The sequence below is a fragment of the Cheilinus undulatus genome, linkage group 15, assembly GCF_018320785.1.
Source record: "Cheilinus undulatus linkage group 15, ASM1832078v1, whole genome shotgun sequence".
Lineage (NCBI taxonomy): Eukaryota > Metazoa > Chordata > Actinopteri > Labriformes > Labridae > Cheilinus > Cheilinus undulatus.
In genome coordinates this window covers 18,083,722-18,108,759 of record NC_054879.1, presented here as the reverse complement: position 1 = coordinate 18,108,759, position 25,038 = coordinate 18,083,722, and the positions used below count along the sequence as shown (strand labels likewise).

Below are 25,038 nucleotides of genomic sequence, written 5' to 3'. Positions count from 1 at the left end.
TAATCCTGCTAAAAGTGTGTGCTCAATATTAAAGATATTTTTTTCTAATTCTGATCGCTCCCCTTAATATTCACGGAGAGGATATGTCAACTGGACATGCACTATACTGGAAGCTCTCCTTCTCCCACAAACCCCAGACATTGTAGTTTTGCAAAACATCATGTACCACTAAAGTGACAACCATCTGAACCATCAGACTAAGTTGGCACAATTTTTGTTGGACAGAATAGTTTTATTTGTGAGGCAAGTTTACTCTTTTCATCATTGTAATGGGCTTTTTCAAATGAAACTTATCAAAACATCTTGTTTGATCATTTCTGAAAATGTATAGGTTCTTTAGATTATGCAGATTGTATACAAGGTCTTATATCTAAATGAAAAACATCTCTGCTTTTTAGCTGTATCAGGCAATTAAAAGGTCTTACTTTGGCATTTTCATCACTCCATTGTTACACATGCTGGGGGCCCTCAGACATCAGATTGCATTATGAGGCTTGTCATATTTTTGCCTCCACATTTTTCCTGGGGTCATCTGATGTAGAATGGGACTATGCATTAGCTTCTGGGGTTCACCAAGTGGCCTAAAGGTTTGTAGGAGTATAGCTAGATTTTTTTTCTCTAATTTCTTTGAAATGTAGCTGAAATTTGCAACTGTTTAAAAGTATTTCACAATGCCGGCTATGTCAAACTTAGTTTTGCTATGTACAATGTAAAAATGTTGCATAGGCAAAAGGTGATCAAAACAGCAAGCATGTGTTGGCTAACACACTTCTAACAATGACAGGTAACAGAAAACATGCAAGATATTTCACAAATATTAAAAAAAAAATTACATTCTTCATTTACAATTTCTGTCAAACAATCACAGCAAAAAAATCAAGAGCTATTATATAACTATAAAAGACAAATACATAAAGCATTAATCATACAAAATTACATTGAAATGACCTCTGGAAGACATAAAGTTTACACAAAACTACCACCAGAATAAATAGATAAATATCTCAGTTTGATCAATTATGCATTACTATCTAATATCTAGAATATGTTGGGGAATAAATCGTAAATGTTTCACGTTTCATTGAACATCAGGGTGTTCACAATATATTTTTTGTAATTATCTAAAAATGTTATTAGAATTTTATTCCCTATCAATGCCACTGCATTATAAAGTGACTGAATTCAATTAGAAAATAAGGATAGGATGGTTTGGAGATCAAAAATCTTCCCTTGTGAATAAAAAAAATTCCATTGAAATAAATTAATCAACTGAATAACAGAGACGATTTAACCTTTGTTGTGTTAATGTTTTATTTCATCTTTCAGGGGGAAAACTGCATTAAATGTTAGCAGGAATGGAAATGTAGGAACACATCAATATTTTTATTATTATTGTTGATGTAATTATTATCATTACTGTAACTACTATAATTATCTCGTATCTTAAAGTGAATGTTATAACTTCCATTTGCATTGCTATTATAATCTTATAAACTTTATACATCTTTATCTTCCCTAAAAATGTTTTTGCTAATTCTAGTAATATAATATTGAATGAAAAATTTACAAACCTAATGATGAATTTGCTTTATAGTCATGTTAAATATATGACGTGACGTTTACTGACGTCACTTTGTTGACGTTTGCGGAAGCAGGTCGTTGCTTCGGCTTGCTAGCACAAAACCATAACAGAGGCGATGTTGTCGTCTTAAAACCTCGAGAGAATTCGAAACAATTTCAGACACCGCTGTTAGTTTGACCGGTGATTTACTGACGGATCGTTGTTTTTGTCGGACGACTGAAAATTAGCGAAACTTCGACTGAAATGGAGGTAATGTTCAGAGTCGATGAATTAGCCTATGAACCATAGCCTGACATTTCCTGTATAGCATCTTGAAATAAGCTTAAATATAAGGTTCCCTTTTTTGTAATGTGGTAAACACTCGTCCTCATGTGGGGGGATTTTGAAGAAGGGTTGGTAACACGAACAGTGTACAAGATGTTCAACTATCTGTTATGTCCAGTGTACTCACCGAACTGTATTCCTCATCTCTCTGTGTAAATGCTCTGAATATCAAATATGAGGATCCTTGACAGAGGATAAAGATGCCTTTACATGATGTTATTTTCATACAACATCCATAGTTAGCTGGTGGACTAGGCTGAAACGCATGTTTAACCATGCAATGTTCAGTATTAAAGAAGAGGAACCCACTGTTAAACGAACCACTTAAAGTCCAGATTTCATTTTGATGTCGTTAATTTGGGCTTTGTATTTCTAATTGACAAGAATCTCCTTTTCCTAGTTTATATTAATCTTTGCAGACAAATGTAGCAACCTAAATGTCAAAACTTCTGGGAGATGTGTGTGAAAATTGCTTTCTGAAGATACACATTAATGTCTGCCATCTGTTTGGTCTGTAATGACACAGGACCCTGGCGGTACAGGATCCGAGTCTGTGGCTCCATCACCTGCAGGCTCAACCAAGTCAAAGGTATTGCACATCTGCAAGGGCATTTTTATTCAAGCTATTGGGGCTATTGACATTTGCGTGTTTCATTGTTGGTTTTGTAGTCATTTTCATGTTGTTCTTCTTTTCATCTCTTTTTATCTTAGCTGGACACACTGTCCAAAGATGACCTGATAAAGTTTGCAAAGAAGCAGATGGCTGCTATGCAGAAGATGAAAAGCAGATGTGCAGGTGGGCAGCTATCAATGATGTTATTTTCTCAACACTGTGCTCTGTTGGCCAATAATGTACACCTATTTGGCATATATTTGCGTTTCAGAGTTGGAGAAAGAAGCTGAATCCCTTAGACAACAACCTAAAAACAATAGTACCAGCTCAGATGATTCTGCTCTGATGCAGGTTGGTTCATTTGACACAATCTCACCATATGCTCTCGGTAAATATTTGCTTATGTCTATTTGCCCTTCGTTTTCATGCTGCATTATGTAACTTATTTGATTATGTGTGTAACAGGAACTGACAGAGAGGATGGATGCCTTACTCCTGGAGAAGGCAGAAACTCAGCAAAGTCTTGCAATGTCACGTAAGGATCTAGAAAAGACAAAACAGCAAGCCAAGGTGAAATATCACAGCATGTACTAAACAATTTGTAGCACTAATTATTTGGCTGGTTGGTGCATTTCTTTAGATCTAAAATATTATTTTTCTCAGAATGATCTCACTGCCCTGAAAGAGGAGCTTGACCTTGTAATAGAAGACCACCTAAGGAAGATCAAGACCCTAGAGAGCAGTATTGAGGAATCCAACAACAAACACCAAGAAGAGGTGGCTTATTTCCAGCAATTACTTAAAGAGCGAGAAGAAAATGACAGGAAGAGGGAGAGTGAAAGAGAGAGGGAACATGCCAGATCAGAGGAGAGCACTGAAGAGATCCGCCGTCACTTAGAGGTTCAACTTGAAACCCTGCGAGCCAAACTGAAGGAAGTCCAGGAGCAGAATTCGGAGGAGAGTCCTGAAATGGAGGAAAGCCACCAAAGAGAACTGACAAAGGCCCAGCAGGAGGTGGAAAACCTGAAGGAAGAGCTGGCTCAAAAGAGTCTACAGCATGAGGAGGAAATGAGAGCTCTGGAGGAGGACTTTGAAATTGAAAGAGAGCGTCTTCTTTTGCTCCACGAGGAACTGACAGAGCAGCTCGCTCTCAAAGGTATAACACTATCATGTAAAGATAAAGGTCAGAACAGGAGTTGGATGTGTCATAGTAAAGGCTGTAGACTGTTTTCTCCAGGTTCATTCACCTACCAAGCAGTCCACTATTCTTGTTTGACCTATTGATTTAGTCAGCATAAGGCCAGTCCAGTTCAACGGGAGAATGAATAATTAATTACTTTTAAAACAGATTAAATCTAATTTAACGTAAATGCAAAATACGTAAGTTAGAATACTCTTTTAAGGCACTGTGCCAAACTTTTAGGCATGTTTGGGCCAAAAATTGGGGCTGAAGTAAGGTGTAGATGTGGCGAGTAAGCTGCCTGAAGGCACCATTGGTTGGGAAGGAGGATTGACACAACCCAGGTCGTGCTCTGGATGTCCTTGCTTATTATCAGGGGCATGGGAAAATAATCTGGTTAAAAAACAACAAAGTCCAAAACTTGAGGGTGGAGTAAGGGATAGATGTTGAGAGAAAGGACAGCCAAGGGTGCTGTTTGGGCAGGTAGAAGGGTTGACACGAGCCTCTGGTTTTGCTGTGGATGTGCTGCCAAGCAACATGTGTTTGGACATTCCCTCCTTTCCCACCATCCAGTTCCAGTGCTGGTGCTTGGTTAGAGCTGGAGCTGGTTCAGAGTTGGTTCAATTTAAGAACCGCCAAAGAGCAGTTTGCATTTCCACCTGCTGAAGCTCGCCCTCATCGGCCTCATCACCTCTTAGTACCATGTGCTCTTTGGTTTTATGCTCATTTTCAACTTAGTTTTGCAGTTGTGTCTGAAGCCAAGCTTGATTTTTCTTTAAAAAACAGTGCTGTTCCTTGTTATTGTACATTCTGATACTGCCCCCAGCCTTAGACATAAGCCTGCAGCCTCCAATGTAAGCACACAGGCCCCAACATAATCCAGTTCTTTCCTCTGGTCCAGCGAGGAGTTGGTTCCAAGTTAGAACCAGTTTTTGTGGCCCAGAGCCGGATGTTTGGCTATGGGAAACCAAAGAACTGGTGCTAGGTCAAGCACTAGTTCTGAACTAGCACTGGAAGCGGCTTGGTGGAAATAGGGGTGCCCCCCTCCACCTCTCCAGCCGTGGGTTGAGTCCTTAGTGCCCTACTTGCCTCACACTTATGCACAGTACTGTTCTCATTATGAAGCAGGGACTCGACTTTTCTCAGCTACAATGTCTATTTTACTGAAATAGTATGCATTTTTAACTGTTTCTGTTTACAGGTATGTTTAAATTATCAAATGTAACAAATTATTTGATTAAAGAATATGATGAAAAACATACGATAATCATGTTGTCATTATCACACTCTGATGTATCTGCAAGGTGTGTTTTGTATTTATGTTTTAACTTAAGATTCTTTCTACATTATATTAACTTCTTTGCTAACTTTACACCTATTTCCCAGACAGCTACCTGCAGGATGTGCAAGAGGAAGACGAGGAACCTGCCCGTGGTTCAGGGATTGCCAAAATGTTGGAGTTGTCAGGCTGCGCTCAGGGTAATTCCAGTCATTGTGATGGAGAGGAGACAGAGACCGGAAAACTGAAAGCAGCCTTCGAAGAACTTCAAGCCCAGAACACCATGTTTCAGGATGAGCTCACTTTGCTCAGTAATGTGAAAGGTGAGCTCGAGGCAGAGCTGGAGAGGACAAAAGAGGAGTTCCAGACGGAGAGAGAAGAGCTAGAGTTCAAAATCAATGAACTGCAGATGAGCCGAGATGGCACTCTCAATGACCAAGCCATCGCTCTTGACCCTGAGCCACATGAAGGCAGTGGACAATTGCAGCAACAAAGTGAAGGAGATGGAGCGGACTCTTTTTCATGTAAGTCAGCAATATTTCCTGTGAACCAAAATCTCCCCACTCCAGAGGAGCTCAAGGCCCAGTTTGAGGCCTTGACCAAAGAGAGAGACTTTGCTCTGGCTGAGTGTCAGCAGGTGAGAGAAATACTGCAAGGTTCTGAGGCAGAACTAGCTGAGAAAACAAAAGATTTTGCTGTTCAGTACAATGCCATGAAGGAACAAGAGGCTAACACTACAAGGGAATTTGAAAACAAGATGGAGAAGCTAATCCAGGAAAACGGCCAGGTTCTGGAAAGGCTGAGTGCAGTTACAGAGGAGAAGAACACTCTTGAGAAAAGCATACAAGACCTGAAGCTGCAGCTTGAGGGTTTCGCAGGGGAGGACCAGAAGCTTCGCTCCTCTGTAGAGGAACAAACAACCTTAGCTAGTGAGCTAAAGCAAACCGTGGTGGAGCTGACCAAGCAGAACGAGGAGATCCTCTCCCAACTGCAGATGAAGGAAAGTGTAACTCAAGATTTGAAGGACATGGTCAACATGCTAAGTGAGGAGAAGAATAAATTGCAATCTCGTCTTCAGCTCAGAGAAGAGGAAACGCGAAATGTAAATGATGAGAAAACAAAAGAATTCCAGCTACTGCTGGAGGAGAAAGAGAGAGAGGCACTACTGTACAGAGACGAAAAAGAGAAAGAATTGAAAATCCTGAAAAAAGAAAAGGAGGAAGTAGAGCGTTTAAAAGAGGAGATGGGAAAAGAAGAAGAGACTCTGAAAGAAGAGGTGAAAAGATGGCAGGAAAAAGTTTTTGCATTAGAGTTGACTATGAAAGAACTGTCTACTGACAACTCTGAACTCCATCAGAAACTGGAAGATGCATCTTCTGGGCTAACCAAGGCCCAAGAAACAAAGGAACTCTTAGACTCCAAGTTGGCAGCCCTGGAGGCTCAGCTAGAGCAGGAAACCTCTGAAAAACATGACAGGGAAGCAAAGTTGAATTCACTGGCAGAGGATGCAGAGAATGCTCGTGCCACCTTAAGAGCTTCAGAGGAAAAACAGGATGAGGTGCTTAACAGCATCAAGGAAGAAGTCAAGGAGCTCCAAGCACGTGTTGAAGAGTTGGAAAAGGAGAGGAACCTTTTGATGATCAGCCTTGAGGAGGCTCGAGGAGAAGCAACAGTAGAGGAGGTACAAAAGGAGCTCCAGGCTCGTATAGTGGACCTGGAACAGGAGAGGAACATGTTGAAAGACAGCCTGGAGGAGGTACTGAAAGACACCAAAGGGCTGCAGAATGACCTGGAGGAAATGAAGGCAGCCAATGAGAAGGTTTGCACGGAGAACCAAAAACTGGAGACCCAAATCTCTCTGATGTCTCAAAGGAGAGAAGAGAATGATGGGGGAGTAGAGGGAGATATGGAGAAAGAGAGGAGAGAGCTCAAAGACCAGCTGACAGAGAAGGAATCACTCATATCTCAGTTAAGGAGTGATATTGCTGCCCTTCAGGTGAGTGAAGCTTTGGATATCATCGTTTCGGCTCATAATCATAGCAAAAAACCTGTGCTTTTGGAAATTTTGGTTATACCAGCTACAATCACTCATCCTAGATACAGGTTAGTATCCTAAATACATTTTTATGTCTTGCTTTAGCTACCAGATCTGACTTGACTATGTCCCCATAACAGCTGATCAGGTTCCTAACTTTGATTCAGTATCTCAGTTATTCTGTTAGTCTCTTTCCTATAGTACCATTACGACAATGATGATTTTCCACATGTCCTACTCTTGGCTACTGTGGCTTCTAAGAAGATAACTTGGCTGAATTTCTGAATGTTTTATTACGGATGCACACATGCATCAGTTAGACATAGTAATGGCGGATATGCCTTTTGACAGACACCCTCCATCGGTAAATATTGCAGCAAGAACAGTGTCAATACCAGATGGTTATCTGTTGTGTCGTTTCAATTCAATGCCCGCACCCTTAATGGCTGTTTCAGGGGAGAGATTCATTACTGGGCTGTAGAAGTGGCCTGTTGGTCAAACTTTGATCTGTCTTTGTAGTCAGATGAGAGAAAATGCTGACATTGAGGCTGTTACACCAAAAGAAGTCGTGTAAAAGACACTGGCATTTGCCATCGACTAAAATGTTATAAATGTAAATGTATAAATGTCGTCACTGCCCCTGATCTTCACTAATGTTCATCCCTGCTGAATATTGAAGTTATTAGAGAATGGCTATAACAGTGTTTGTATTTAAATGCCTATGGTGACTGAAGTGTTATTACATTAGTATCTCTGATTTATTTTACTTCCTTTCCTTGAACAGGGCTCTGCTTCTCAACCGGCTTCCTCTGATGAAAATGCAAACAGTGAATTCAAAGAGAAAATAGGTATGGCGGTGGTCCTTGGTTCCACGTTAATGAGAGAAAGAAAAATACTTGGAACTACAATTTTTGTGCTTACTGTTTATTTAATGTCCTTCAAAATATCTCCTTAGCAAATATGCTTTTTAAATAATATACCGTATAATCAGAACTACAACTATAGCTGTATATTATTATTACTTTATTAAGAATAATACTCAGATGCTTTCATTTCTGCTATCACCTGCAGCACTCCTGGAGAAAGAACACAAAGAAAAAGATGAGAAGATGAACAAAATTAAGGCTGTTGCCATAAAAGCCAAAAAGGAGCTGGACATCAGTAAGAAAGAGGTAAAGTGAAGCATGAGCTGTCCAAGTTGTACAGTAAATGTCTGTTTATCTTTTATGTAACCACATAAACATGACAAAGCATACACAAAATGAATGGCATTTCATTGGCAATAATTTTAATCAGACACTCTAGAGTTAACACAATTAAACAATATTATTATATTATTATATGTAGGATATTGTAGAAGATCTGCATTTATGGATTAGCTTTAAACTGTTCCTCTTTTTAAAGTGCATATTATCAGACCTGTCTTATGATGAGGACATGGATAGAGATATATTTACACCCCACTGTGCTTGGATCAGTAATCATACAGGACATTCTCCATTTTTTTAGGTTGCAACCCTCAAGGAGGAAGTGGAGTCACTGAAGGCAGAGAAGGAAAAAGTCAGCAGCTCTATGAAGGATATCATCCATGGGGCTGAAGGCTACAAGGTTGGAGGGAAAACTTTCTAAATATTCTGTTCAAGTTCTTTTCTGATTTTTACTAAAGTATCTGCCACAGAGATGCTGTTGCAAAAAAGTTCAATTTCAAGCAAGTATAAGGGGGGAAAAATCCCTTTTCAGGATTTTTAGTTTATTTTGCTTTTTGGGCACACATTATTTGAGTTCAGCCATCTGGCTAATTATTGACTGGCAGCTTTGTGGTTACAGAGTGGCAAATTTCAACACTTGTTATTCAGTATTTGCAATTATTCAAACAGTTTTGCAGGATGAATATTTTATTTGATATATATGTGCTAAAAACCTGCTCTAGCATAGTCACTTTTAATACTATAGGACTGTAAATTAGATGACTTTTCCATTGTGAAGTTTAATAATCTAGCATCATATACGTGCAATAAATCTGCCTTTTGTCTGATAGCAAATTTAAATGTAGGTTTTCTTCAAAGAGAAGCCAAACAGACGGTGAACCAAAATGAATGATATTTTTTGATCATTAAACATCTGCTTTATGGTATGCTTTGATAATGTGTTGCTAATTAGCAAGTGTAAGCATGCTTACTGTGAAATAGACTTCATAAAATATGATGTTCCCAGAGGTTTCTATAAACAGCCCCCAGACTGCACTGTGCTTTACAGCCGTGTCTCCATTAGGGGAGAAGCCACTCTGGTGTTTCTAATGGCAGTTTGGCCCATACTCAGAGTAAATGCAGCTGATACCTGAGATACATAGTGTTTACCTTCGCTGAGCCTCCAGTAATGAATGAATATATGGTAAGAGTGTGTGGATGTGTTTGTGTGTAGAACCTGCAGATAGATTACGACACGCAGACAGAGCAACTGGATAAGGAGAGAGAGAAGGTGGAGGCCGCTGAGAGACAGATTGCCGAGCTGACCAAACGACTCAGCAGTGCTGTCACACAGGTAACACAGCTACACACTCACACCTCTAACTAACGAACACACAAACTACTCTCACCCTCCACTAAATCTAAACAGTGCCACTTTGCCAAGCAATACATCTCAACAGTGCTTCTCACATAATTCAGTTTTCGTCTGATTTACTGTGAGTCATTTTAGCAAGCAACACCTCACCCAGCTTTGCCTGACAGCCCAGCACCCACAAATAGCCCATCAGATGTGCCTGGGTGAGCAAGGGAGAAATTCTTTCTTCATACATACAGCTCTCCAAAGCTCATACGGTAACGGTTTTTCTCCAATGAGAGAACAACAGGCAGGCAAATGGAGCAGAGTATAGCTTCCATCTGCTGTGTGCTAGAGCAACACTATTTTGATAGGTGCAGGTTTATTCCTGTGTGCGATCATGGTTCTCGGGGCAGGTAAACTGAAAGGCAGTCAGGTATCTAAGACTACGTCTGGCCATGTCTGTTTACCAATCATATTTTCAATGTTTGGCTGACAGATGATGGGAGGTGGCTGCTGCTGCTTCATTGTTCCTTTCAGAAGAAGCCCTCAGAGCCTGCAGCTGTCAGTTTTGCATGACTGACTTTTTAAATCTGTCAAATGGTATCTCGAGGGTTTGGTGCATTTGCCTACATGTTGAGAGGAGACACAAAACAATTAAATTAACTCTGTCTCAGAGGTATTCCTCATTCCATTGAATATTTTCCTTTGTGGTGAAATATTTTCTAGTCATACACAGCGAATCTCATAGAAATGACTTATTTGGGACCAACACAGATGAGTACAGAGGCATTGTAGCTGATCATGAGCCAGTGGGGCTATAAGAAAGCCTTAACAGGTTCATACTGTCTCCACAAAAAGACTTTGTCGGACATGCAAAGATAATAAAAACCTTGACTAGTGTGTCTCTAAGAAATTACAAGGAAAAATGACTGAAGTATGCTACAAAATGCAATATATGAAAAGAGTTTGGACTACATCCAAATCCAATTAAAGGCAAATATTTTGCTTGTTTATTGTGAAAATGCGAGGATCAAGCTGTGTCTCTAATAATAATGATAACAATAATAATAATAAATTTTATTTGTAACGCACTTTACATTTAAAGAAAATCTCAAAGTGCTCTGTATGGATGTCAGCCTTTTTTCAGGTTTACTGAATCGTATGTATTTTTTTGGTAAAAGCTGTGATCATCTGACAGGAAAAGTAACATGAGGTTTCATGCCTTTATAGACAGAAACTATGAGCAGTGAGAAAGAGGACCTCCTTGCCAGTGTTGAGACCCACAGGAGCACGGTAAAGCAGTTGGAAGCCCAAAATCAGGAGCTGCAGAGACAGTCTGACCGTCTGGACAGAGATCTGCTGGCTGAGAGAACTATGAAAGAGCAGAAGATCAAGGTGAAAAGGAAGAACTTCTGACAGTCTATTTTTTGTACTAATCAGTGTATATTCCAGCCTTTGAGGGTTGATGGAAAAATATAGAATACACTGTACAATCTGCATGCTTTGTTCTCTTGTGTATTTGTTTGCTTGCTCCACCAGGACTTGTCATCTGCCACAAAGGAAGTAGAGGAGCTGACAGCCCAGCTACGCAAGCAGCAGCAGCAGTCTCAGCAGACTGCCCAGGAGTTGGAGCAGCTACGCAAGGTACACACACACAAACACACACTCACACAAACAGCCTCTCAGACACTAGTGTCTCCAAGGGCCTGTCCAGTCAAGCGACTGGACTGGTGATGACCAGCCTGCAGCTACAACAGCACCTCTCAGAAAGAGAGCAGTTCTACCCCACAGGGCAGGAGCTGCTGTTACTTTTCCATTAGTGGAGAGTTACTTAGGACAGCAGTGAACATGGAGACTGCCAGAAGGCATGACTTTGCCTCATGTCCACTTGTTTTAATAGCCTGACAAACTAGAGTTGTTAAGGCACAAACATATCGCAAAGGTTGTTCATGAAGAAAAAAAATAATGACATATTGGATCTAGACATTTTTAGCAGAAATCCACATTGTTATTTTTGAGTAAAAATAAAGATGTCAGAAGACCAAGGTAGTATATTTAAGTTTAAATTTATTTTAAAATTATTTATAATACTAACAGTCAATAAATGATTAAGTTAATTGTTTTCTCTGCCTGCACCCTCCTGATATTAAACAATGGATACAATTCCTTTATATTAAAATACCTTATATGATTTTTATATAATAGATTGTACGGTGTTTTTAATGTTACAGAATTTAAATTTTCATCACGTAAGTCAGTTGCTAAAAAGTGCTTTAAGTCTTACCACATTATACTTTGAGTAAAATCAACTAGTGGTTCATTAGATGTTAAGATTTTTTCCTTGTTAATACTTTTGTAATCTGTCTGTAGGAGGCACAACAGAGCTCACTGCTAGACATGGAGATGGCTGATTACGAACGGCTGGTGAAAGAACTCAATGCCAGTCTTGCACATAAAGATGAATGTGCTGAAGAGTTAAAGGCCCAAATAAACACCCTAACCCAGAAAGAGGAGACACTTAAACAGGAAATCGGTATGTACCCCATTTACCATGTAAACCACAACGTTTTAAAGGTTACTAAAGAACTATTTGCATGGGACTAGTATAACCTGTGGACCTCTGACAACTTGTGAATTACCTCCTGACATCAGTGTTTGGTGAGATGCATTTGCATGGGATAAGCAAAGTCTGTAAAGTACTCAAAATTACAGAAATTTTCAAGGAAAACAAGGGTGATGTATTGCTGCAGCAATGAAAACACAAGGAATTTAATTTCTAAAATTGCAATGGCATGATACTGATTTACTTATTTAGATATATTTTTACTAATACTACACAATATTTGACTTCTACTATTTAGTTACAAGGCTCACAGTTAAATATTATTTTTTTTTCCCTTATTGATCTCTCCTATCAAACTGTGTATGACTACAGTTCTTAAATACAGTCTAAAGAATCTCTTTCACTGGAACCATTTGTATTCAATTTTTTTGTCTTTCTGTGTGTCTGTGATTGGTTGTTTTTCTCCAGAGTCTTTGAAGTCCCAGATGGACCAGGGAGAGGAGAAGACCTCCAAGATGAAACAGCTGCTGGTGAAGACCAAAAAGGACTTGGCTGATGCAAAGAAACAGGTCTGCTCTGTGTGTTTCTATGTCTGTGTGAAACAGTAAGTGTGCACTCACGGGTATCCTCTGCAACATCCCTGCCTGATTAATGTAAATGCATTTATGCAGCCAAGTGTGGGCATGATTGTGGTGGAGGCCTTGAAGATGTTGTGGACAGTTTATCAGGTTTTTTCATTTTAAGTATCAGGCCTATGCATTTAAATTTTGGCTTTGTCTGTGTGTGCAGGAAAGCTCTCTCATGATGCTGCAGGCTTCTCTGAAGGGAGAACTGGAGGGGAACCAACAGCAGCTAGAAAGCTCTAAGGTAATTCAGTCAGCACTAACCAGGAAGAACTTCATTTGACATCTCTTTTTTATGAATCGTGGTTGTAAAAATCAACATCGATGTCCAACATAAGTCACATAATAGAGTGGGTTATTTATTGTGTTTGTGTGTTTAGATCGAGGTGTGTGAGCTGACAGCAGAACGCCACCGTCTGCAGGAGCAACTTAGGTGTACCCTAGAACAGCAGCAAAGAAACAGCAGCTCCATGCAGCAAAGAATCAACAGTCTGCAACAGGAGAGAGACACTGCTAAGGTACACATACACACAAACATGCCGAAAGGCTCAATTGTTTAATTTTCCATTCATTGATAATTATTCTTATCCATCTGTTAAGTACTTTTGGAAAATCATCCTATCGTCATGCAAACATTCGATATTATTTGACATACCTGACAGTTATCTTGAAAGGGGTAAATGAAGCTCAGTGTTAGTTCATGCAGGACATGGTAGTCACACGCCAACCGCGACCAGCTGTCAGACGGCTGATCCTAATTATAGCCTCCCAGCTCCCACAGCCAATCACAGCTCTTTCTCTCAACGCAGAGGTGTAGTTAAACATGATGTACTTCTCACTCATCCATCAATGCTGATGCACCATGCTGCTGCTGCTGGCAAAGCTTAGCCTCCTCCACCCCAGCCTCCTCCTTTATAGCATAAAGCTTGTTGCACCTTCATGCTGAGATTCATGCTACTAGGTATTAGTCACTGTTGAACTGATTTTATTGTATTCAGTAGGCATTGTCATTAATGTATCCATCCATATGGGGGTTTCTAGCTATGTGGTCCCTGAAAAGTCAAAGCATGCTGCTTGACTAACCCAGGGAGCATCTTTTGAGCAGAGCCTTCTAAAACTGTATATCCATTTTGCAATAAAATGATAAAATGTATGACCAGTGTTCCTGACTGAAGTTATAAAAGATTATCTTCCAATAATTTTCTATTTAATGAACTATCGATTAATCAAGAGCTTATGTCAGCAACCGTTTGAGATCTGAGCAGAACAACTGCCTTTAGAGAGTAGGGTTCGATGTTTTCTGTGTAAAAAGCATAAAAAAAAGCTTTAAGCCCACATAACTAGTCTAAATTTTTAGGAACCTCATTTTTCTTTGCCAATACAAAAATCAAACATTGAATCTTATTGTCCACTAAGTTATGCATTTTGTTTATGTAAATATCTTTAACACATTGAAACACTTGTCTTATTACTTTCCTGGAACTATCTACTACTATCCTGAAAAATCTGCTGATGTATGACATTCTTCTCCACATCCCTCTTAATTGAAACAACAAATATGCTGGTATTGCACTTTCTGAGACTGTGTTGTATATGACTGTTCCACTGTATTTTTCCCTAAGAAGTTTTTTTGTGATATTATGGCTGCTTACTTTAGAAAATTGAAAATGTAGTCAGAAATCATCCAATTAAATCTACAATTCTTCTTTTCCTCTTGCCACACCGTTTGCTTTATTTTGTGTTTTTGTCAGTCAGCACATACAGTACTTTATCCTGACTTTGCCATATTTCATCCTAGGTCTCATTTATAACAAACTGTGTGAGTTAAGTGAGTTTAAGCCAAGGAGCAGCAGAGGAGTGGTAACATATAAAAGAGAAAATAGGGAAAAAGGTGCATGATTCAGCAGGGTAATTATTTCATGGTGCACTGTTTAAACAAAACTGGTTAAACGATGAAAAATTTACAAACAAGTCTTTCACCAGTTGGACACAGAGAGGGACTTGAAAAAACAGAGACAACATTTAAACAAGTACAGTTTAGACCATCAACATTAGGTAAAAGTAGATTGTTCTTTTTACATTTCTTGTCAGTCAAAGTCTGTCATAATATTTAATGGATTTATCAAGTAAACTGAACAGTGGGTAGAATATAAAATTAACATGTGCTCTGTTGTTTACTGTATATCTCTGTTTATTGATTCCAGGCTGAGCTTATGGCAACGGCGAGTGAATTTGAGAGTTACAAGGTGCGAGTCCACAATGTGCTCAAACAGCAGAAGAGTAAAACTACTGCCTTGAATGAGGGAGATACTGGCAAACTAGAACGGTAAGGACAAAACCTGTATGACAAATGTGTATGACAGAGAAAGATGCAGGGAGGCAATCAGAAAGGTTAATGGAAATTGCGATTTTCTGTCGATGTTTGAGGGATGTAACCAATACTGGGCGATGACACATTATTTTTGAGTCTGCTCTACAGTGCAGCACACAGAGTGTGAAACTGAGGTAAACATGCTGAATTTGAGGGTCTTTAAGTCCACACTGGGCCAAAAGAATTTTTAACTTAAAAAAGAGAAACAATAGCTTTGTAATCATCACGCTGTGTGGTTTCTTACATAAATATGAACAGAAGGTGGGCAAAAAACAACACATGTCACATGAGAGAAAATTTGGACACTAATTAGGAGTATTTGTCAGTCAGCACAGTTAGAGCGGCGTGCAAATTTAATGAATATGTGGTGTATGTGGCAGGGAGCAGTTGTCTTCTCAGGTTGAACAGCTGAGGTCCAGACTGGCAGAGAGCCAGCAGAGCCTCCTGAGCAGCACAGCAGAGCTGCAGCAGCTCCAGACTGAACACGACACTCTGCTGGAGAGACACAACAAAATCCTCCAAGAAACCATCAGCAAGGAGGCTGAGCTCCGAGAGAGGTGAGGTGGCTTTACTCCAAAGTTTACCATACTACAGTATTAAAGTATGTTCTTTAGGGACCCCATCTGTCTCATTCTCATTTACAACTATACAGCATGATATTTTCAATTTCCTGGAATGTGTCTTTCATACCTATTCCCAGTGAGATGGGCTGTTACTTTTCCTTGAAGTTCCTCATTCTGTTGTCACCCCTAGGCTCCTATCAGTGCAGTCAGAGAACGTCGGCCTGCGGTCAGACCTGTCCCAGGCACAGGCTGATCTGTCCTCACAGGTCGAGGCTCAGCGACAGACGTACAGGGAACAGCTAAGGAAACTGCAGGATGACCATCGGGCCACTGTGGAGACCCTGCAGGGCCAGTTGACTCGCGTTGAGGAACAACTCTTCAACCTGCAGAGCCAGAACAGTAAGTATGGAGGCAAAGTTAAATAACTTGGGTAATAAGTACCTGACTATGTCCATGAAGTGACAGTACAAACTTCTTCTTGATAGCTGTAGACATCCCAAAATATGGACTGCTGCTCAGATAGAGAGCCGTAAGCACAAAGCCATAAGATTGTGGACCCTTAAAAAGAGATCTATCAAAATAACAAGTGTCAACAAGTTTGTATACTCCTCTTTTCTTTGAGAGAAATGATAGGAGAGAAAACAGAGGAGGTAGGTTGTTGCTGTGTTTATCAGAAAAGCAGTGGTGGAAACTCATTCATCACCTCCCACACAGCTGGCCCCTGGAGTCAAACAGCAGATACACACATAGTAATGACTCGGAAAGGAAAGTGTGTATGTGTGTACTTTCCTGTCACTTCATTATGACCAGGTGTTGGCGAGGCTCCTCAGCCATGGTCCCGCCTCTCAGAGGGGCAAACGGCTCACTGTGGCATCTGGAGAGACTCATCATTAGCCGCTCACACATGCAGCCACTCAGTCTATAAGGCCAATATTAACCTTTACTGGATGTCAGATCTGAGACTTTTCACCAGCCTTTTCAGTTTTAGTGCAAAAATTATCTAAACCAGTGCGTGTTACTGGTGGCAGATGACTCATAAAACTGCTGGACCTTATCTCGTCTGGATTCATACATAATATTTTCTGGAAAAAGATGCAACAAAACATCATATTAATTCCATCCTTCTACAAACAACCAGTGGAGGGAGGGGCTTTTTCTCTCTTGTCTCTTTTAGTGCTGACACTGCTCTAACCTTTAATCAGTATTAGGCAATCAGGAAGCCTGAACTTCTATGTAACTATGGGGAGAATGCGAAATCTGGCCAAATTCTAAAGCAACAAAAACAAATTTGTGATTTTTAGATGTACCATGTATCTTAATCTTTCTTTAGAATTACAAAGAGAGGAAGCAGAGAGCCAGACCTAAGGTGGAAGGTGTTGGGTTTGGTTTGGTGTCTGGTCTTTCGGTTCTGTGTCGGGATCATTAATCACTCTACCATGTTGTACACCTACTCTCTGAAGATCCTCACCCTTCCTCTTGCCCCTCCCTAGACCCTGGTGTCTGTTTTTATGCCAGCTGAAATATGTGATGCCAGAGTGTGTCTGGTGCCCCCTCATGTCACAAAGAAGTAGCACAGTGAGCTGCAACTTTTTGCTTAATAAGATTCTGTGCAGATTGTGAAGGGATTGGTCATAGTCATCTTATTATATCAGTACTACAAGCAACCATCAACCTCAAAACCCTGGGCAGAAACAACAACGCACTTAATTCTTTATATGAAAAAAGTGATCAAGAGGTAAATCGAGGTGCAATGATTAAGAGTTGGGGTTCACAACAGTCAGGGATTATAGTAGTTATGATTAAACCTTGTTTGTACTTCAAATTTCAAATTCATGTTGAACAGTTTTCAATTTCACTGAACATTGGTTCTGTAAAAGTAAGATTCATGTTACAAACTTAAGATATTTTTCAAGGTAACGTTCATACTCCTTTGCTATAAAAGACATCTAACTGAAATGTAAAAGCTGAACATAAACTTATGTTAGTAATAGGTGTAAAAAGATTTCTTTCTTGGCAAAATAGTCACTGATTTTTAACACAGCATCTTTGATTTTTTTTTTGTCCAAACTTATTTTCTGCTTTTATTATTGCCTTTAATAATGATAAGAAATGACATGTACTGTTCATGTTCCACAAACCTTGGAAATTTCTCAGGTTCTGTGTCAGTCCAGTCCAGCCGTAAAACCCTGACCTCAGATCCCCAGCGCAGAAACACTGATCAGAATCAGTCCGGGCTGCCGCTTATGACTCTCAGTGACCTCCAGTCTATGGCCAGAGAGGAGGGTGAGGGCATGGAGACCACAGAGACTGAGAGCCCCTCTCCTGCTCTAACACCCCTGCCCTCTCTGGAACATCTTCTGACATCCCCTGACCCAAAACAAGGTGGGTTAGAAAGAAGTGGTGCACCCTTGATGTTTTTGAGAATATAAAATCACATAAATCACATTGATTCTTTTTTTTTTGATAAGTTCTTATTGGAATGCAGTATGCTCCTGTAAATGTGGACTACACTATTACACTCTTTCTGTTGATTTATCAATGTTCAAAAGCACAACATTAGTCTTTGGAGATCTTGTACCTGTAGATTGTTCTGAAGATCTTAAGTTTGTCCTTCACTTTGGGGTTCCTTTTTAATCAAATGTGATCAGTCATCCATGCTTGTTCTTAAAAGAAAAGATATATTTGAGGACTGAACCAAAGTACCCATGTCTTTTTCATCTTTAACTTAGTTTTGCTTTTGATTTGGTCAATAGAACCATTTGTGTGGAATGTGGAGCCCACCAAAGAAGAGCTTAGTCAAAAACTGAGCACAGCCACTCGCAGTATGGAGCATATGAACTGTCTGCTGCATGAGACTGAGGCCACCAATGCTGTTCTCATGGAGCAGATCACGGTATGTATTTGTACACATATATTCAAAAAACACAACACGTATTTGTAGATATGTCCAATACTATTAGCATGATATTGGTATTGGCAGATAACAGTTTAAAAAGTGTTATTGTATTGACAAATGTGAAAAATTCTGCCAATATTTAAAATCAATTTTTGGCTATAAAATCTGCCTAGAGAAGCTGGAAATAGTTAACCTTTCAAAGCGGATGGATACGCCTGTTTCCTTGTTTCTCACTGGCGAATCCATCTTGCAAAGCTCCTGTCTGAACGTTTGGGCCCGGTTAGAAATTGACAGGACCAATCAGCGATGAGGGGCGGTACTTTGAGGCACAGCGGAGTTGTGACGTAAGCAAGCAGTAACAAGAGGCCAGAGCTTAGCATGGATGCTGCTAAAGCACCAGTTTTATCAGAACTTGACGACATTTCTTCGTTAAAAGAAGAACAAAGAACAGCAGTGAGTTGTTTTCTTTTCAAAAACGACAAAAGTCGTGTACTGACATGTCTATCCACCTTATTCCTAGCCCCCATGATTCTTTGCGTGAAATATGGGCGCAACTTCCGGTCTGTTCTATATAAATGGGCCTTTCATAGAAACGAGACGCTAAACATGATTATTAGAGCAATTTTGATACCAAAATATGTAAACTTCAACTGCTTCACCTCAAATGGGATAATATTACTATTTCTCCTCCCCCTACTAAAGAGTACAAAGTGTCAACATTACCTCAGATAACCTAGACAAGCATATTTAGCTAACTTTATTAGCTTCATATCAGTATAGAAATAAATGATCATGTTTTGTTGCAGGAGTTTGGACACCGCCTTCAGATAAATTCCTAGTTTGTGGGGTTGCTGAAATTCTTATTTCACCCACTAATCCCTCTTAAGATATGGGAATTATATTAATAAAACTATCCATGAGTCAAGTTGCCAGCTCTTCAGTTTGGTAAACGTCAAGTTTTGAATTAGGCTAATGATTAATTAATACTGAAAGAATCACATCCCTGATGCACTTAGACAGTGAACGGCGTTTAAAACACTGTTGTGAGAGACATATTTAACTTTGTCACAATTAGTACCACGAACGTAGCACCATGTACTGAGCATTACAGAAAATATAATTTAAACCTTTCAGCTCATACTGATGTAAAAAAAATGTGGCAGTATTTATTGCAGCAAATATATTTCAGAACAACCACTGTTGGTGCTAAATCACTTTAGTAAGCCATTGGAAGAATTGTGTTTGCTATTATTACTTACTTAAAGCTTACAATACAAACAATGTGAACATGTGATTACAAAAATATATCAATATTTACAAATTCAAGGTGAATCCATATCAAAAAAATTGTCGTTTGTTAGCATCTATCGTTAGCTGCTGTACTAGAATACATAAATTTAATGTACTTCCGCTTTTGTACTGGAAGTTTCACCCGCATTCAGATTTACAGTAGCGGCCGCAGGAATAAGGTGGATAGTAGCCATGGTTCGCGTCATTCCTCAGTAGCTGCACACGCGCACCTTGGTCGTGGCTACGTCATGTGTTTTGTTGCTCTGATTGGCCTGTAAAAATGTGACATAGAGAACGTTCATCCAGTCACACTCTGAGTTTTATTCAAAGCCTCTGCCCCCTCCCAAATGCTTAGTATTGAAGATTTTCCCATCTGGCATGTCAGGTTAGGAAGTAGTGGCCTTATGGACAAACACGAGTTGAGTTTTGGTGGGGACCAATAGACCTACATCAGCTGAAGTCTTTTTCTTCATTCATCACAATTCCTTATACTTTAAAGTGTTTTACGGAGCAAAATTTGTCAGTTTGTTCATCCTCAAACTTAAAATGTTGTGTTTTAAGGACTGAAGTTTTAAGTCTGAACTACATCTAAATATGGGTATGAATATCAGTATTGGCTAAAATGATTTTGTAAATATAATTTCTGATAAAATCCAATATCACACATCCCTGATATTTTTCACTCTCACAGTGTTTGCATTAATGGCAAGTCATGTTAGTTACTAGACATAAAAAAGGAGCAAAAGAGCCCAGTTTTAATCATGAATTATTTTTTAATTGAAGAAACACGATCAAGCTAGAAGCAAATTTATGTTTTGCAGCCATGTAAGGTCATAAATTTCTTTCAGTGGTGTACTTGTAGACAGCATTGGCAAAGGTGTACATACAAAATTTAAACTTGCCGGTAAGCTCCAACAGTGATATCAAATAGCCTGGCATTGTTCACAGTCCCTTCTTTATCAAGGAGAAAGTAGAACTTGTGTCCTTTGACTCTGAGGGGGATGAATGAGGGGGACTCCTGTCTGTGAGCATGGCAGGCCACCTGGGACAGCGGAACTGTTATGCTCCGGCCACGACCTGGTCCCAAAGGTGACTGTGTGGACACTGTTACCATTCTCCCACCTTTGTGTAAAACCACCTGGCTGACAGAGCGTCGGCAGAACAGAACCCCGAGCCCGATTATCGCAGCACCTACTGCAAGGCATCCCAGAGTAAAGCCGTACCTCCAGGTGTTAGAGCCCAGGTTCATTTCAAAACTCCATATGCCAGCAAGCCCGGTTGTGGTGGTACTCTTGGGTCCAGGTTTCTCTTTAGAGGCTCTCGTGTCTCTGAGCCCAGTATAAGCGAAGTGGCTAAGGTATGTCCAGAAGAGAAACTGGCAGCCACAGAAGACTGACAGGAGCCGGAAGTAGCGCGTCCTGTCGTGCTCGAAGAGGGTGACATCTCTGGTTGGCTGTGCGGAGGAGCAAAGGCTGCGGCGGGTAGCGAGTTGGGGGGCTCCGAGGCGACTTGTGCGGACAAAAATCCTGCTGCAGAGTCCTGTTACACAAGCAACCGGGTGTACTACTTTGGACGCGCTCAGACAAGTCACCGTAGACATCGAAACACGAAAGACTCCGGCGTTTTGCTGGAAGTTGGGGAGTCGGATTTGTGTAAAGTAACACGTCAGCGCCCCGCGTAGAAACCGCTCTAAACCCATTTTTACTCAAGTAAACGGTTTTACTGAAACAACTAAAATCTCAAACGTATATTGATAATAACAATGCTCGAATTCAATTATTCCTACCCAGCGTTCTACGAGAGTACAGTGGGCGCCGCCATACTTGTTATGTGTGACTTATGACGTGTATGCTGTGCTACGGAAAGCGGCACTAACCAAAACTAATGGTTATTTTATTTTTGATTTCGTATGATTAAAATGTTGAACCAATTTCTATATAGTATAGTTAATGACTACTTAAATTGGTTCTTGGCCATGAGCTGATAGGTATATTTAAAGCTCCTCTTTTTATAGCATGCTTCTGCATTTCCTGACTTTACATTTATAGCGAACGGAATGACTAAAAAATCTTGTTTGCACTTTTCTAAAATTGTATGTACAGAGGCCTATAGTGTTGCTATTTCAAATTTCTGATTTGTAATTTGTGTCGTACCTCTCAGCTGCTGAAGAGTGAAGTACGTCGTTTAGAGCGAAACCAGGAAAGGGAGAAGAGTGTGGCAAACCTGGAGTATCTGAAGAATGTCCTGTTGCAGTTCATCTTTCTGCAATCTGGCAGTGAGAGACAAGCGCTCCTGCCTGTCATTCACACAATGCTTCAACTCAGTCCAGAAGAGAAAAGTAAACTGGCTGCTATTGCACAAGGTATGAGCTTGGTCTTAGTTGCACTGGTGTCAGAGAGCATTATCATGTACATGTCCTTATTCAACGTGTTTAACAAACAATATATAAACAAAATCTGCAGCAAACATGCAAGTATGTCTTTGGTGTACGTGGAAAACTCTGTCCTCATATGAAAGTGTGCTTGAATACTGTAGATTGGCTGGTGAAATTGATTACTTCTGCATGTATTAGAGCAGAATCACACACCCGCCAGTCTATCATCACATGTAGCACATATAAAATACGACAGTACACACAGACACAAATTCACATTTAGTTTTCCCTTGATTATGATTCTATAATTGTTGTTTTCGGTGTACCGAAAGTGGTTTCTTCATATTTTTAACAGGTGGCTTTGTTCTTTTCGCAGGTGGGGAAGAGGGGTCTGGCAATCGGGGTTCAGGCTGGACCTCCTATCTCCACAGCTGGTCTGGGATCAGATAGGCTCAGTAATCCTTCAACCCGTAATAGAGATGCACAGTGCTAACATGTTATAGGGCCTTTTCTTATGAAAACCTGTACTAAGCTCAAATGTAGTAAGGTTGAATATATGGCACTAAAACATTTGGGGACCCATAAGAAGGGACCAAGGAATGTATCAACAAAGAATAAGGAAGTGTGAGATAGATGGAACCAAAGTCTTTAACATGACTAATGATTTGGATTTGTGGTGCAATAGCTGCATTAGTCTCTTAAAAATGAATAATCAACTGTGACAAATTTCTGTCTTCCTTACTCTTTCTATTAATACATTATCTACCATTTACAGGACATAAGGATTACATGTCCTTCATGGGGGCATTATACGGCACCATCAGCACTGTTAACACATTGAAGTGGATATGACTGATTTGTATATTGTGTAACAATCAAAAAATTGTATAATGCACTGAAGGTGCACATATTCCAGTGAAGGAGTAATGATATAAGGGGATAACTGTAGTTTAAAGTATATTACTTGAATATAATTTTCTGATTAAATTTTTGTCATGAACTGACTTATTCTGGGAAGCATACTAATATATTTAAGAGAGCAGTGGAGTACAGCAAAGAGCTTCAAGACTCTTTCTTTTTGAAACAATTATCAAGGGCAGGCTTAAGTGTTTGCAAATACTGAATGTTTTTTTTTAACCATGGATGCAGAATTTACATGAAACCCACCCAGCATAACAGAAACATCTTGATCTTTTCTCCCGGGTTTTTTTTTTTTTTTTTTTTTTTTTGCATATTAAGTACAAAAAGGCAAATAAAAATTAAACATGATTTGGAATTTTTTAAACATCAGCAGCAGAAATGGGTTTCATGAAACATGCTTAACCTCAGGTAGGGTCCATTGAAATCTTTCACATATGTTTATCATAAATTTACTTCAAGTGTAAAGCAGTGCTTTTCTACATTCTCAGGTTAAGACCAACATGGCGTACATTATCTTACTATTAAATTTAAATGTTTTTTCTGACTGATTTCTCAATTCTTCACTGATGCCTCAGATGTTGAAATCAATAGCAGTTTTAACTTCCTTTGTTCTGGTTTATGTGTTTTTGTGGTAACAGTGTGTTGTACCCATTGTTAATAGATAAATGTTTTGGGAATGGCTTCTTTTACTTTTAATCGTATCTTTTTGTGTTGCTGTTTAAATTTTAAATAGGATAGATTTGTTGCAACATCTGTTGCATAGCAGTCTTACTGAAGGATGATCCCTATGACAGCAAGCACACCCTAACCTGCTTAAGAGGGAAAAGTCCCTTATAGACCCAGTTGAGCTGTTTTTTGCAATGCCTGACTATGACTTTTGCTCTCTGTTGAGGTGGGAAGAAAAAAAGCATAATTTGACACTGAAATCTTCCTCCCTCCCCCAGAAAAGCACACACCCACCCACTCTTATGTTGCTCAGATAATTTGCTCTAATCCCTCTAAGTTTGGAAATAACTGTGTTCATCTTTTTCTCATTTAAGAGGCAGCTTTGGGTTATTCCCTCCGCATTAGTGAATGTAATTAAATTTAGGTTTATGAAGGTCAAAAGAAGCTAAGAGAGATTACAGCTAGAAATGTCTGAAATGTGTAAAGTTTGAATACTTTCTGAATACTTGCTGTAAACTTTTTCAGTTAGAAACTAAAATAAATCAGAAATGAACAAGAAATTTGCAATTTTTGTTACTTGCACTAATTCATTGTAACGTCTTTTAATATGAAATACTCATTTAAACAAGTTTTTGGTGTTTTTGAAATGTTCAGTCCACTTTATTTCAGTGCAAGGATTTATGCATGTTGCAACCACTTTTGCATACACAATTCAAAGATTAACAGATACAGCAAAGTCTGAATTTAAGTTAGACCTTAAGGTATAAAAAGTACAGTACAGTACATTTCTCCAGAGCCTTGATATGAATGCTTGATGTCACTGTCAAACATTAGGTTGTAATGAGAACTGATGGGTCTGTTTGTCTCTTGCTATGGAATTCATCAACCTCTTTTTAAGGAGGAAATGGGGTGGAGTAATTTTCCTTATAAGGAAATATATGTGGTTTCAGGAATCGTGACGCATTTCGGGAAGGAAACAACAAATAATCATCTCAGTTACTAGACAGACAGGTGAATTACCTCCCTGAGGAATAATACTATTATAGCTCCCTGTTATCGTGCTTTTCTTTGCTTTAATTAGATTACTTCTGATTAAGGTAGGGGCTGCAGTTGTACACGAGCAGTGTGTGTCCTTGAAGACAAATTCGTGTATTCTTATATCGGTCATTTGCATATCGTGGGCTACAGTTTTATTTACATTGTTAGTTACATGA

At 39.5% G+C, this 25,038-nt stretch overlaps 2 protein-coding genes across 2 annotated transcripts; one reads left to right on the top strand and one right to left on the bottom strand.

Moving 5' to 3' along the window:
• The first annotated feature begins 1,656 nt into the window (after positions 1-1,656).
• LOC121522424 (GRIP and coiled-coil domain-containing protein 2) lies at positions 1,657-24,384 on the top strand. The gene is made up of 24 exons (XM_041806789.1): positions 1,657-1,831; positions 2,433-2,495; positions 2,618-2,702; positions 2,791-2,870; positions 2,985-3,089; positions 3,183-3,675; positions 5,086-6,974; positions 7,798-7,861; positions 8,085-8,185; positions 8,523-8,621; positions 9,435-9,554; positions 10,788-10,952; positions 11,097-11,201; positions 11,928-12,090; positions 12,589-12,689; positions 12,910-12,987; positions 13,124-13,261; positions 14,948-15,069; positions 15,495-15,671; positions 15,868-16,076; positions 17,832-18,059; positions 18,431-18,570; positions 22,024-22,225; positions 22,614-24,384. The coding sequence occupies exons 1-24, from the start codon at positions 1,826-1,828 to the stop codon at positions 22,685-22,687; spliced, it is 5,007 nt and encodes a 1,668-aa protein (XP_041662723.1). The 5' UTR covers positions 1,657-1,825; the 3' UTR covers positions 22,688-24,384.
• tmem223 (transmembrane protein 223) lies at positions 20,358-21,899 on the bottom strand. The gene has a single exon (XM_041806791.1). The coding sequence runs from the start codon at positions 21,560-21,562 to the stop codon at positions 20,756-20,758; it is 807 nt and encodes a 268-aa protein (XP_041662725.1). The 5' UTR covers positions 21,563-21,899; the 3' UTR covers positions 20,358-20,755.
• Positions 24,385-25,038: the final 654 nt, after the last annotated feature.